The sequence below is a fragment of the Zerene cesonia genome, chromosome 22 (assembly GCF_012273895.1).
Source record: "Zerene cesonia ecotype Mississippi chromosome 22, Zerene_cesonia_1.1, whole genome shotgun sequence".
NCBI classification, from domain to species: domain Eukaryota; kingdom Metazoa; phylum Arthropoda; class Insecta; order Lepidoptera; family Pieridae; genus Zerene; species Zerene cesonia.
The window spans coordinates 1,726,683-1,741,174 of record NC_052123.1 but is presented as its reverse complement, the minus strand read 5'-3'; the positions used below and the strand labels follow the sequence as shown (position 1 = coordinate 1,741,174).

The window sequence follows — 14,492 nt, the reverse complement described above, 5'->3', positions numbered from 1 at the left end:
AATTTCACATAATATTTATATATCTTATACCTTTAAACGAGCAATTCTTGTATATATATATATATATATATATATATATATATATATATATATAATTGGAATCTCGGAATCGGCTCCAACGATTTTCATGAAATTTAGTATATAGGGGGTTTCGGGGGCGATAAATCGATCTAGCTAGGAATTTTTTTTAGAAAATGTCATATTCGTGTTTTATTCGTGTTTTTTTTTCCTGACATCTATTGGTGAATAATAATACTATTTTGCTTCGTAGATAGTTGGACAACTGAAATAACACATAGGCACTTTTTATACCGATATTCCTACGGAATACTACGGAATACGGACTTACGCGGTTTCAACCGCGGGTCACAGCTAGTAGTAATAATGAAGCCAAAAAAACTTTTAAATTAACATAAATGTTACATAATATTTATATAGTAATAATGAAGCCAAAAAAATTTAACTGAATTTAAATACAAGCGGACATATGCAGTTTCTTTTGGAAGAATTAAATAGAGACATTATACTTATACATATATTGCTAGATGTTCGCCCCGGATTTGCCTGTGGTATGGCCTATGTGTCTCACTTAAGTGGTAGCTTTCTTATCAAACTTTCGCATTTATAATATTATAGTAGTAAGTAGGATTCGTAGGATAGGATTAGTAGGATATAATAAATATAAATCAACAAATGTTAAATATCAGTTACTTTACCAGCATCCGCGTTTAATATGACAACCAAGGTCTCCATTCCTGATACATCCACGTCTTTATTATATACCGACTAGATTATTCATACAAACTATGATCTCTTCTCGAATGCCACTTTACCATCAACTGCTCCCACTGTAATGTCATACTTTAGTCTTATATCAGGTATTGGTCCAGCTTCAGGATTAGGTATAATCCGGTACGTTTTGAGTAGAACTGATAATACTGTTTTTACTGACATCATAGCGAAGGAAAAGCCTGTAATTGAATATAGATTTTAAATAATTATTTGAATGAAAGAAATCGAATGAACAAATTTCGAATGAAACACAAAAAACACGCCAATTGATTGATAATTCACGAAGTTATCGAGTTATAAAATCAAAATAAATAATTCCATAAAATTCAAACAAACAAACAATCTCTTTAGCTTTACTTTATTAGTAAAATTGATTTAAATCGTCAAAAATTGTTAGTTTATTTGTTTGAACGCACTAATCTCAGGAACTACTGGTCTGATTTGAAAAATTATTTCAGTGTTAGATAGCCCATTTATTGAGGAAGGCTATCGGCTATATATGCACCACGGACGAAGCTGGGGCGGACCGCTTGTTAGGGCTAAAGTTTATTACGAGTTTGATATTATTATGAGTGGTACGTCGGCTTGCGGCGGTGTTTCACTATCACTTTAATATAATAATATTAAATTAACTATTAACTTTATAGTGTTAGTAACTTCTTTATAACTAACCAGGACAATTTCTGGATCCAGACAGGAATGGTATAAAACAACCCGGCGGAACACGGCTGTACCGGTCTGGGAGAAAGCGGTCTGGGTCGAAACAGTCTGCGTCTGGTCCCCAGTGATGCTTGTTCCGGTGCAGACCCCAGAGGGAGATCAGAATACTGGCGTCGTCTGGTATAATCACCCCGTTAGCTGTAAGATTTAAGATTTCTAGAGTCTGAAGACCATGAATATTAAAAAAAGTTAAGGATTTTAAGTGTCTAATCTTATTAAAATAAAAATCATAACTACATATAGTGTTTATTCTTTTTGGAGATTCCAAAAAAGAATATCGATAAGATATATTTTGTAATATAAAAAGTAATACTATATTAAACCCAGGAGCAGGGATATTGTATCAATTATATCTTCTTTTTTTATATCACCATCGGTAATGGAGCTGGTGGATCGCCTGATGGTAAGCGCTACCAACGCGCGAGGAAATATAGGAAAGGACTGGGAAGGATAAGGATAAGGATATGGGCCTCCAGCTCTCCCCACTCACGGAACAAAACACAGCAGTATGCTATTTCGCGCCGGTCTTCTGTGAGGATGTTGTATTTCACCTGTGCGAGCTGGCCTAATTCGTGCCAAAGCGTGCTCGGCTAACACATATAGAATATCTATTCAAAGTTCGACAGTATTGAAACATAAAAGAGGATCTAACTAACGAACACATTTGTAAACAGTTCATTGTAATATGTCTTAACAGGACTTCTAATCCCACTTAGGATGGTCGAAAGAACTCTTTATGGAGTCCTCTAAATTGACAAGACCAGTCTTAAGGTGAAAAAGGAAAGACTTACGGAAAGTAGTTCGAGTTTTGGTCCTTCGAATAACGAAAGGTGCGGGTGGATACAGCCTCAACGTTTCGTTAATGACACGTTCCAAATATTTCAGCTTAGTAAGATCCTGCCGCGTCCTGGGTAACATGTTATGTCCTTGGAACTCGGCGCGTAATCTTTAAAATTTAAATATCACATAAGTTACAGTCTTATCTTTAACGGGCTGTGCTTCACGTAGTACCTGATATAGCCTAAAGAATTCCGCAATAAATAGGCTATCTAACACTGAAATTATTTTTCAAATCGGACCAGTAGTTCCTGAGATACGCGCGTTCAAGCAAACAAACTTTTCAGCTTTTCAGCATATATATTATTAGTAGTTATCTGCCAATCCGCACTTGGCCAGCGTGGTGGATTATTGCCTGAACCCTCATAGGAGAACTTTGTCCCAGCAGTGGGAACGTGTATGGGCTGATAATGATGATGATATTTATTGAAAAAAACTTTACAAACATTTTAGAACAAGTGTCAAATATGTAGAAATAATTAACAAATGCATAAGAAGCGACTGATATTTACTGTTACATATGAGTAAAGCAAATTAAATATAACCCACATAATCATTTAGCTCTGTAGGTAAAACGTAGTTTTCTCAATAAATAAAAAAAAATTATTTCTTCCAAAATACAATATAGGTACAGTTGCTGCATTGGATACCATACTAGGATGGGGATCCTGTGTTGTGAGGCTCAATCTCTTCCATACAGCACAGGTACTACCTCTCCGAATGTTCATGGGCGGTGGTGATCGTTTATCATTAGGTGAATCACCAGTTCCTCGTTCATGGCGTGGCATAAAATAAAATAGAAAATACCGTAGGTGGTATATCAAGAAATGTAATACTTCCTACTATCCCACTAATATTATAAATGTAAAAGTTTGTAAGGAAGTGTGTGTTTGTTACTCTTTCACGCAAAAACTACTAAACCAATTGCAATGAAATATGGTACCTAGACAGCTGGAGAACTGAAATAACATATAGGCAACTTTTTATCTCGGTATTCCTACGGGATACGAACTTACGTGGGTGTAACCGCGGGGCGCAGCTAGTTCTTCAATATAATAGAAACTATCTTACTCACTCCTCGTACACTTTCTCCTGCACCACTGGATATTTCGCTAACAGTATTAAAACGAACTCAAGCACGTTCGTGCACGTATCTGTAGCAGCTGAAACCAGTGTTACCAGTTCTTCCCTCATTTCCGTCTCCGTGTATTCAACGTCTCGTCTCGAGAACGCGACGAAAAGATCAAATATAGATAATTTATTCTGAAGTAACTTGTCTTGAGTCACACCTAACACTTCGCTTCTTTTCTTTGTTATTATCTGTAAGTCGGAGTATTTAAAAACTGTTTAACATATACATACATTTATTTATATAACGGCACCCGTATTAATATATTGATGATTTTATATATATCATTATTCATTTCAACTCGAAAGGAACAAAAAAAAAGAGATGAACATTTAACAATTTGTCATTTTGTCGCTTTAGTAAGCCCAAGCCAAACTTTGTAAACGTTGTTAGTCCCAAGTCTTTTCGGCTATAACTTTCTTAGATAAACTATTGTTATAGTGGCGATATACCCAGATGGGCTACGTTGCTGGTGTTCGAGGAATTTTTGTTAAAATAAAAGAATGCAAGAAACTACACTAGTTTATTTATTGTTTATTTATTGTCATATACTGTTACTGTTGTATTTTTAAAATTATTGTTATTATTACTTATATATTTATATATATGTACTTACCTTGTCGAGTATAGAAAACACAATTATCTTTAAACTTTTAATTTTCTTGTAGTTTGGATGGAAACGAAACAGAATATCTGGTGTCTGCCAGAATTGGAATATCCGTCTGGTTACATAATCTTTCATCAGAGTCATCGAAGTTAAAACGATTTCTTTATCTTCCGGCGAGAGTTCTTTTTCTCCCATTCCGATTTCTGCGAAACACCACAAACATCTATGTTAATGTTGTAAGATATAGAAAAAATGTCTAAATATTAGTTTGGTCGTATTAAGAATGTACTGAAATTCTACACAACTGCCTAATTGATGTAAACAGTTGATAACAAATCACCACCAGTCTCAAAGACAATTAACAAAGTGAGGGTAGTTGGGCCGCACATTGAATAAACAACATTCGAACACTAAGGCACAATCCATACGAATGAGCGAAACGTGATTATGTGTCTATGTGATTCGACATTTTATAGGATTCTATAACTAAACGAATTGTGACAATTTAAGAAAAGCGACATCTATATTTGAACTGACAATTATTCATACAAAGTTTATTTAAAACACAATTAATATCCGAGAGTATAATAAATTGAGAAACATGCTCCTACATATGCTTACAGAGGCCATGAAGATAGTGCATTTTTTTCTTTATCCCTATTCATTACTTGACTTCATTAGAAATTGAACTAAGAACTAAAGGGTGTGCTAACCACTGATGATGGTGATGTCATATTTTAATCTCTGTTACATCATGTGATGTCCCGTCCCCTATCGGGCAGACGATATGCATCTGTTGCACTGATTGTATTCTGGAAGTGATCAGCCTTCTATGTGCTGCCAGTCTAAAACAATTTTGTTTGTGCATCCCCACCGGGAATCGAACCCAGAAACCCTCTGTCTACGCTCACGCGTTAACCATTGCACCAAAAAGAAGGTGATGGCACATCATGATTTAAGTTTAAAATGGAATCTGCATTGGGCACAGTTGATAGGACTTTCTACTCCAAATATTATGAAAAGGAGCCATTTGATAAATTTTATGTTTGTAATAGCAGTTTACAGAAAGTACTGAACTGATTTGGTACATATTTCACCAGTGTAAAGACACATTAATCCGCAGGCATACAGACATACAAATCATGTTTTTCTTTATAGGTCAGTTTATCTCGAATTGAATTGCTTCAAATCAAGAAAACTTACCTAATGTCACTTCAAAATTGTAAGAGTTCAGATAACGCCACATTTCAAAGGGAGTTTTGTTCTCGACAGCGGGCGCGATCTCCCCCACCAGCTTCTGGCTCCGGTTAAGAAATATGTTAAAGAAATTAGCAACATATTTCGGATGTAGCGCCGACAACATTACTTTCCGACGTGGCTTCCACGCTGATACTGCAATATATGATTTCATTTATACGTCATATCGTTTTTATGGCAGAAAATGTCACCAAGAAACTTTTGATCGGGCCAAATAGCATAGGAGAGCCCTACGTCCAGCAGTGGACAGACAAAGGCTGAGAAGAAGATCGTTTTTATTACTTCACCATCAGCATCTTAATATATAACTCAAAGGTGACTAACTGACATAGTGATCTATCAACACACAGCTCCAACCACTGAACGGATCAGGCTAAAATTTGACATGCAGATAGATATTATGACGTGGGCATACATTTATAAAGGACTTTGATAAATTCTGTAATAATCCAAAAATATCCCCTTAGGAGTAGAAACTCCTAAGGGGATAATATAGGGGATGAATTTTTGTACCATGAAAATTTATTAAGACCGAGCTAAGCGAAGCTGCCGTTAACAGCTAGTGCAGATCCCACTGCAAGGATACAGGTATGCCATGACATATCCGCGAACGTATACTAACCAGCTTCCGTGACCCCTTCACTAAAGCGGCCCGTCGGAACACAGTAAAGTTTTAGTCGGTAGAAATCCGATATAACCCACGGCTCCTTTCCCCGGAGGCCGTGGGTATCTATGTAAGATTTCTCCACTATATAAAAAAAAATCCTCCACGCTGGCCAAGCGTGGGTTATCAACAAAGACACAGGTCATCGAACTTTAATTTCTTAGCCACGCCGGTTTCCTCCGTTTACTATTTCAAAAAGGTTTCGAGCAGTGGAGCATGTGGATTATGTGCTAATAAATTAAAAAATCAATTTTCTTCTTGCACGCTCGTCTAGTCTGGAACTCCAGACTTTTCGATCGAAGTCCGAGACTACTACTTTTTATTGCTTATCATACATATCATACTACATCAATATATCACATTAATATTATAAATGTGAACAGTTTGTTTGTTTGGATGTTTGTCCGTCAATCACGCTGAAACTAAGGAACGGGTTTTGATAAAGTTTGGTGTACAGACAAGGAATGAGCTGACTTGGGTGATAGAATACTTTTTATCCCGATTAAATACTCCCTTGTGATAATACAGGAATCTTGATATCCGGTCAGAGCCTGGACGAGCGTCTAGTCCTTCCTACTAATATTATATTACATTAATACCCTACTATCCTACTAATATTATAAATGCGAAAGTTTGCAAGGATGTGTGTGTTTGTTGCTCTTACACGCAAAAACTACTTACTGAACCGATTGCAATGAAATTTGTTACGTAGACAGCTGGACAACTGGAATATCATACAGGCAACTTTTTATCCCGATATTCCTACGGAATACAGACTTATACGGGTAAAACCGCGAGTGTTTGATAATTTATGCCATTCATTAGTTATTGTGTTAACAAGGTATGTAGTTGTGTCTATCGTTACAGGAACATGCTTCAAACATCAATAGTATAATCAACGTAAAAATATACCCTGAGGTGGCAATGCCGGCTGTCAGAGATTCGAGACCGTATTTAATGGCTAGGTACCTAGTGCTTACAACGGTGAAGGAAAACATCGTGAGGAAACCGGCATGTCCGAGAATCAAAAGTTCGACGACATGTGACATCTGCCAACCCGAACTTGGTCAGCGTGGTGGATTATGGCCTGAACCCTCATGGGAGGCCTGTGTCCCAGCAGTGGGAACATATATGGACTGATGATGATGATGATGATGATGATGACCTAGTGCGAGCAATCCGACGCATTGTTTTATTTTTAACTAGCTTTTTCCCGCGGCTTCGCATAATAGTTTAATAGATGTTATGCATATAAACCTTTCACTTGAATCACTCTATCTATAAAAAAAATCTCTATCAAAGCTTGTGTAGCTTTAAAGATCTAAGCATACATAGATAGATCGATGCGGAAAGCGACTTTATTTTATACTATGTAGTGATTTGTCAATGTTACATAATCTTGAATATGTGTTAAATGTCACTGGGAATATTTGACCTCTTAAATCAATTGTTTTATACGATTTTCTTTTATCCTTTAACAAAGGATTACTAAATAATTACTAAATCATCTGAGCCACAGAATTACATAATGTGTCCTTAGAAAAGGACATAAAACTTTATCGCTATAAAAAATTATAAAACAAAATACCTAAAATGTTGTATAACACTCTTTGAAATTAAAAATAAACATTCACTAGCTGCGCCCCGAGATTTCACCCGCGTAAGTTCCCAAGTATCCCGTAGGAATATCGGGATAAAAAGTTGCCTATACGTTATTCCAGTTATCCAGCTATCTACGTACCAAATTTCATTGCAATCGGTTCGGCAGTTTTTGCGTGAAAGAACAACAAACACACACACATCCGTACAAACTTTCGCATTTAAAATATTAGTACATACATTCATAATGAGAACGAATGAAGCGAAATTGATGGCAGTATTATCTTTGATATTGCTACGATTATTCAATTATTTTAAGTATTTGAAGTACCTATATCTAGAAAATGCAATGATTACTATCGTTAGGTACACGCTAAGGTATTTGTGTAAATAAAAAACATGTTATATATTATACTATCGGTTTGCCCCGGCTTCACCCGTGGTATCTATATTTTTTCTCTGGTGCCCGTGGTACAGTTTTAACTAGCCAACCCAGCGAGCTTCACAATAGAACATTTTTGACACATTTTTCCTTATTTATCTTACCTTTAAAATCTTCTCTGAACTATCATAAATGCTTAAAAACCCAAAATTATTTAAATCGGCCAGTTTCTCGAGATTTAGAGAGTTAGCCAACAGCAATTGATTATATGTATAGAAGACTAGCTGTTGCCCGCAGCTTCACCCGCGCAGTCTTAATAAATTCTCATGATACAAGCTTTGATCCTATATTCAATCCACTTGGGGGGTAGAATTTACCAAAATCCTTTTTTAACGGATGCCTACGCCATAACATCTATCAGCAAGCCAAATTTCAGCCCGATCCGTCCATTGGTTTGGGCTGTGAGTTGATAGATCACTATGTCAGTTAGTCACCTTTGAGTTATATAAATTTAGACTAGTCATTATCTAAATAAATATACATTGTATTTTCTTGTGTTTGGTTTCACGCGAGTATTATACATTTAGAAATTAAAAACTTTTCAACGGATTTTAAACGCGATTTATTCATTATATTATTATCAGTCTCCCCGTGACCACGCTCGCTGTAAAGTGTTCGAAACGTCGGGTTAATAATATAATGAATAAATCGCGTTTAAAATCCGTTGAAAAGTTTTTAATTTCTAAATAAATATACATTGTTTACCTGGTGCGAATAAAGAGCCATTCCCAGTTATTATCCGAAATGCTTTAACAAAGTCATCCTTTTCCAAATGATATTTGAGTAACATCTCTGCTTTAACTGGATCTGTGCAAACTGAAAAGGAAACGGAATAAAATATTAAATACTAGACACCCGTCCCGACTCCGCTCCGATCAATATATCTGTTTTATCCAAAGGGACCATTTAATCGTGCTAAAATCCTATGGCAGCTCATACCCTGTCTGTGTACGAAATTTCATCAAAATCCGTTCTGTAGTTTTAGCGTGATTGAAGGACAAAGATATAAACAAACTAACTTTCTCATTTATGTCACCTCTTGCCAAAATGTAGATTATATCAATGCCTTTCCGTTCTACGGTATTTAGCTTTATATAATATTAATTATATTGTATTAAGCGCTGCTAGCTTTGTCATATAGATCGTGTACTGAGCGCGCGTCAGAGCGTTGGCACTCTGAGGGTATATTACTGCATAGTACAACACAATGCGGCGTCATAACGCAGCGTCAGGTTAGCACTCTGATTCGCTACGTATGCGCTCTGTTTAAGACATTATAAACTAGCTCGCGAGAGCGATGTGTTGACAAATAGCGATGCGTATCATTTGATTCCCATTTAAAGCATTATTTTTCATTAGACTATATCATATGACTATACTACGAATATATCCCAATTATGTACCTATACTTACGTGTTGCGATTGTGTGTTGACCGTGCACTGTTTCTGTATAGTTTTTAAATAACCTAACCTAACCCATTGTTGAATGCCCATTTCACAACATAACGGTTTGAACTCGATAGATGACAATTTACCAACAAAATTATGCATTTCATTGACACCCTGTCAGATCTAGTCTAGATGAGATAACAAAACCTCGGTGTTCTCAATTTTACGGTAACTTATATACTTACGTCTCTTAACTCTTACTCTCTATAACTCAATGCTACACAATACTCAACGTAGCAGAAAAACTAAAATGAGCTAAAAGTTCATTAAAATTTCTAAATATCACAAGGTAAGAGGTGTAAAATTAATAATAAGCGTTAAATTTCATTATATCCTAAACGCGAAGATTTTTTTTTTTTTGAAAATTACATGAGAATACCTACGAATGCATAGCTAGCTAGCAGAAATTATATTAATCTATCTTTGGCGACCTTTATGCCGAAAAATAAATTATTGGACTACTAGCTGCGCCCCGCGATTTCACCCGCGTAAGTCCGTATTCCGTAGGAATAAGTTGCCTCTATGTTATTCCAGTTGTCCAGCGTACGTACGTACCAAATTTCATTGCAATCGGTTTAGTAGTTATCGCGTGAAAGAGCAACAAACACACACACACACACATCCTTACAAACTTTTGAATTAATAATATAAGTAAGATAGTAGGATAGGAAATAGTATATTCCTTTACTGTGACAACTCGTCGTTATTTGTTTTAATTATGTATCTACCTCATTTTAATTAAACACAAAATTATGATAATTTTTCCATATTTTTCTTAATGAATAATACCATTAAGAAAAATATAGAAAAATGAAACAACGCGAGACTCAGTTCTGCCGTTCACGCAATAATAACTCACTAGCTGTGACCCGCGGTTGAAACCGCGTAAGTCCGTATCCCATAGGGATATCGGTATAAAAAGTGCCTATGTGTTATTTCAGTTGTCCAGCTATCTACGAAGCAAAATAGTATTATTATTCACCAATAGGTGTCAGGAAAAAAAAACACGAATATGACATTTTCTAAAAAAGATTCCCAGCTAGATCGATTTATCGCCCCCGAAACCCCCTATATACTAAATTTCATGAAAATCGTTGGAGCCGATTCCGAGATTCCAATTATATATATAGATATATATATACAAGAATTGCTCGTTTAAAGGTATAAGATATTTATAAAATTAACTGACGTGACGTTTATAGGTACCATGTAGTAATAAACAATTATATATCCTGTATAAACCATGACACACTTACTACTGTATGCCATTTAACTTATTTATTTATTTATTAACTCTTTATTGCTCTTGAAACATCATAAAAACCTTAATATAGATACATTATAAACAAATGGCGGTCTTATCGCTATATAGCGATTTCTTCCAGACAACCAGACGTACAGAGAGAAATTAGATAGAGGAGAGGAGTAGGGCAGCATAAATATAATACGAAAGATAAAATATACATATATAGTACTATGAATAATGTCTATTATACATATTATAAACAATTAGATATATAAAAATAAATATATAAAGGTTTGAAACAATATATTTTGTTAAGTAAAACAGGAAGAGTAGTAATAATTGTGTACCAGTACCTTAAACTTATTTAAGGACTGTCCCTTTTTTATTTAACTTCTTATTATTTCACTTTATAAGTTACTTTATATAATAAAGTTTACCTGTATACCCCACAGACGTCAACATATACATATATATCCGTATATCGTCCACATCAGATATTTTAGGAATAAGTCGTGTAAATTCATTTTCTTTTTAGGCAAAAACTAAACTGCCTTCATATGGTATCTAGTATAAATATAAATGGCCCCATTGGAAAATCACCAGCTTTCAAATAAGAACCGAATCATCTAAACCGAAGCATCAAACCGCAGTCCAAAGGTACAAGGTAACAAACACAAAAAACAGTCAAATGACCTCCTCCTTTTCATGCAGTTGGTTGATGTATTTAATAATAATTGTATTCTAGATGTAGTGGGTCAAATGCACCCACTACATACAAGATTTCGTTATGAGCTTCGCGCTTAATTGGACACCAGAAATGACGCGGTCACTGCATTTCAGTTATTTACATAGTGTGGTGAGGTCCTTATATGCTAAACTAGTGGCTTAACCCCGGTTTTCTCGGCTGAAAAATCCCTGCTTATATTATAAATGTGAAAATAACTCTTTATTTCTGTCTTCTGTTTTTCTGCCTTTTTCACACCTGTTACTGAACTGAATGTCAGGTCTATCTAGGTTTTCCTTAATCACGTTCGAAAGCTATTAATAAAGTATAGCCTAGGTTTACTAAAACTGTGGGTTTTGTGATGGTAAAAGAGTAGGTTTAGTTGTTTTTCAGTTTAATAGTGAAACATTGGAAAAGGTAATTGAGTATGTTATTAAATTATTCATACTAATTCTTTGCGCTAAATAATTTGTTATAAAAATGGAATTATTTAGCGCGAACCATCTGTATAAGCTAACCACTCGCCCTAGTTCCGATTGTTAAAAAAAATATGAATTTATCATTTTCTCAAAAAAAAAAATAACCAATTGGAGGGAGGGACCAATCCAAATTAAAAAATGGTGCCCAAACACAACATTTTCCAAAATATACAAAAGCATTTCATTAGTCGTATTGAAAGCCCTTATTGAGCCCCATAAACCTCATTTGTTTTCAGAAGTCTCTTGAAAATACAGATTATATTTTGATAGATTATATTTGATTTTTATAGGAAATATACTTACAAAAAAATAGGAAGGGTCCTTGCCATGCTTTCATCAAACCACCTTTTTCAGAACACTCGCTGCTCAGTTTCATCATTATATTCATTATATCTGCAAAATCACATATATTTTTTCTTAATTATGCATAAAAATTAACAAATCTAACCCGGCGAACTTTGAAAGGCCTTAAAACCTTTTTTTATATTTTTCTTTCTTTTGAAACATTCCCTGGACTATTATTATCAAAATCGGTCACACCATTCTTCCAGTATAGCAAGTCTAACGAACAGAAATTGATTTCTATATATAAATTTTTTAATAGGAATTATTTAGAGTTCATTATGCATGGGATAATATATTGCAAGTAAAATCGCAGTTCAACTTATTTTTTTGAGGTTATGATTTTGTAAACATTCAAAATTCCGTTAACATAGATTCAGTCACATGGCCGTGTGACGTCATATGTCAACGTCATACATGTACTAAGTACTTGTAAAAAATCCAAGTCTAGTAACGCGGTACGTACATGTCGTAAAAAGTCGGTTATTAATTTAATTACGATTACTAACCTAACCTAGCCTAATAACATCCTGTAGTGATCATATCAATATATATTATTTTGTTGTTAAATAAAATATTTCACTCAGCCATCGCATGTAGACATAATTTATATACTAATAATAGATATTATATCAAATTATGTTGATGGGTGTCATTGACAAGTCAATTTATTTAAATACTAGCTGCGCCCCGCGGTTTCACCCGCGTAAATCCGTATCCCATAGGAATAACGGGATAAAAAGTTGCCTATATGTTATTCCAGTTGACCAGCTGTCTACGTACCAAATTTCATTGCAATCGGTTCAATAGTTTTTGCGTGAAAGAGCAACAAACACACACACATCCTTACAAACATTCGCATTTATAATATTAGTAGGATAGGATTAGTAGGAAGGATTATGGCTTTGTAGGATAGAATGCGTTAGAAACACGTCAGAACGCTAGCCTTACGCCGCGCTGTGACGCCGAATTGTGATATATTGTAAATCGCCAAATCTTTAATACTACAAAAGCTGTCATGCATCTGTGTGTAAGTCTGTTCATCCTTATGATGACTCGCTTTAAGTAAAATTTCCACGTCATATAATAACCATGTAATTACAAATGATTATTTTATTATAATAACTTTATTTATGTACTTTCTTGTAGTACTATTACGCTATTTTCCCTATTCATAATTGTTTTACGCAATAAATATTGGCTGTTAGGTAATAAATGCATAATATTAGGTAATAATTTATGCTCTTCCCTACTCCTATCCGTTATTTTAAGTTCTCTCAGTGCAACCGGTTGTCTGGAAAAAATCGCTATTTAGCGATAAGACCGCCATTTATGATAATATTGCCTAGGTGTAATTGTCCAATTGTAATATTTCAAAACAATAAAGATTAAATAAATAAATAAAATAAATCAATAAATTTTTATCGTGTGTGAAATTTAATTCATATCAAAATGAAATGTTTATATTGCAATTATTGAAAATAAATTATCACTGAAATCCACATATTATCTATTTGAAAGGTGCTTCAATATTATTATAATAAAGTCTACATAAATTCGGTTTGAATTCACACATATTTAAACAAACAATTTTATTGAAATTTTATTGATGTATCGAAATTTTACACTTTAGCTCTAAGATCTAAATCAAATCTTTCGTGAAAACAAAAAATGTTCCAGATATTCCGTTTATTATATATTGAGCCAAACATTTAAAAAAAGTCTTCATTAATTATGTTTAGGAAAATTTTAGTAATTAAAACAACTATTAATTAGTACGATCACAGGTTCTTTCGAAATTTTCATTAGTAGTAAAAAGTACTAATTTCAAACACTTTGTTCTTTTAACTTCAAACGATATTTAAAGAATAAATTCGAATATATTAAACTAAAACAGCTTTAAAATACATCGCACGTCGTTTTTGACATATTAATTTACTAGCTGCGCCCGCACCCGCGTAAGTCCGTATCCCATAGGAATATCGGGATAAAAAGTTGCCTATACGTTATTCCAGTTGTCCAGCTATCTACGTACCATATTTTATTACAATCGGTTCAGTAGTTTTTGCGTGAAAGAGCAATAAACACACACATACTTCAAAACTTTCGCACTTATAATATTAGTAGGATTTTATTTGATGATCTATTAATACGCTAAATTAAGAGTATGTATTACAATTTAACATCTTTATCTGTGTTATCTGT

The 14,492-nt window shown here is 34.4% G+C and overlaps 1 protein-coding gene across 1 annotated transcript; it reads right to left on the bottom strand.

The window, feature by feature from the left end:
* Positions 1-804: 804 nt before the first annotated feature.
* LOC119835946 (cytochrome P450 4C1-like) lies at positions 805-9,527 on the bottom strand. The gene is made up of 8 exons (XM_038361080.1): positions 9,524-9,527; positions 8,753-8,863; positions 5,289-5,477; positions 4,095-4,288; positions 3,425-3,669; positions 2,304-2,458; positions 1,465-1,650; positions 805-971 (listed from the first exon to the last, which is right to left on the bottom strand). Exons 1-8 carry the CDS (start codon positions 9,525-9,527, stop codon positions 805-807), a joined length of 1,251 nt encoding a protein of 416 aa, XP_038217008.1.
* Between the last annotated feature and the right edge of the window lie 4,965 nt (positions 9,528-14,492).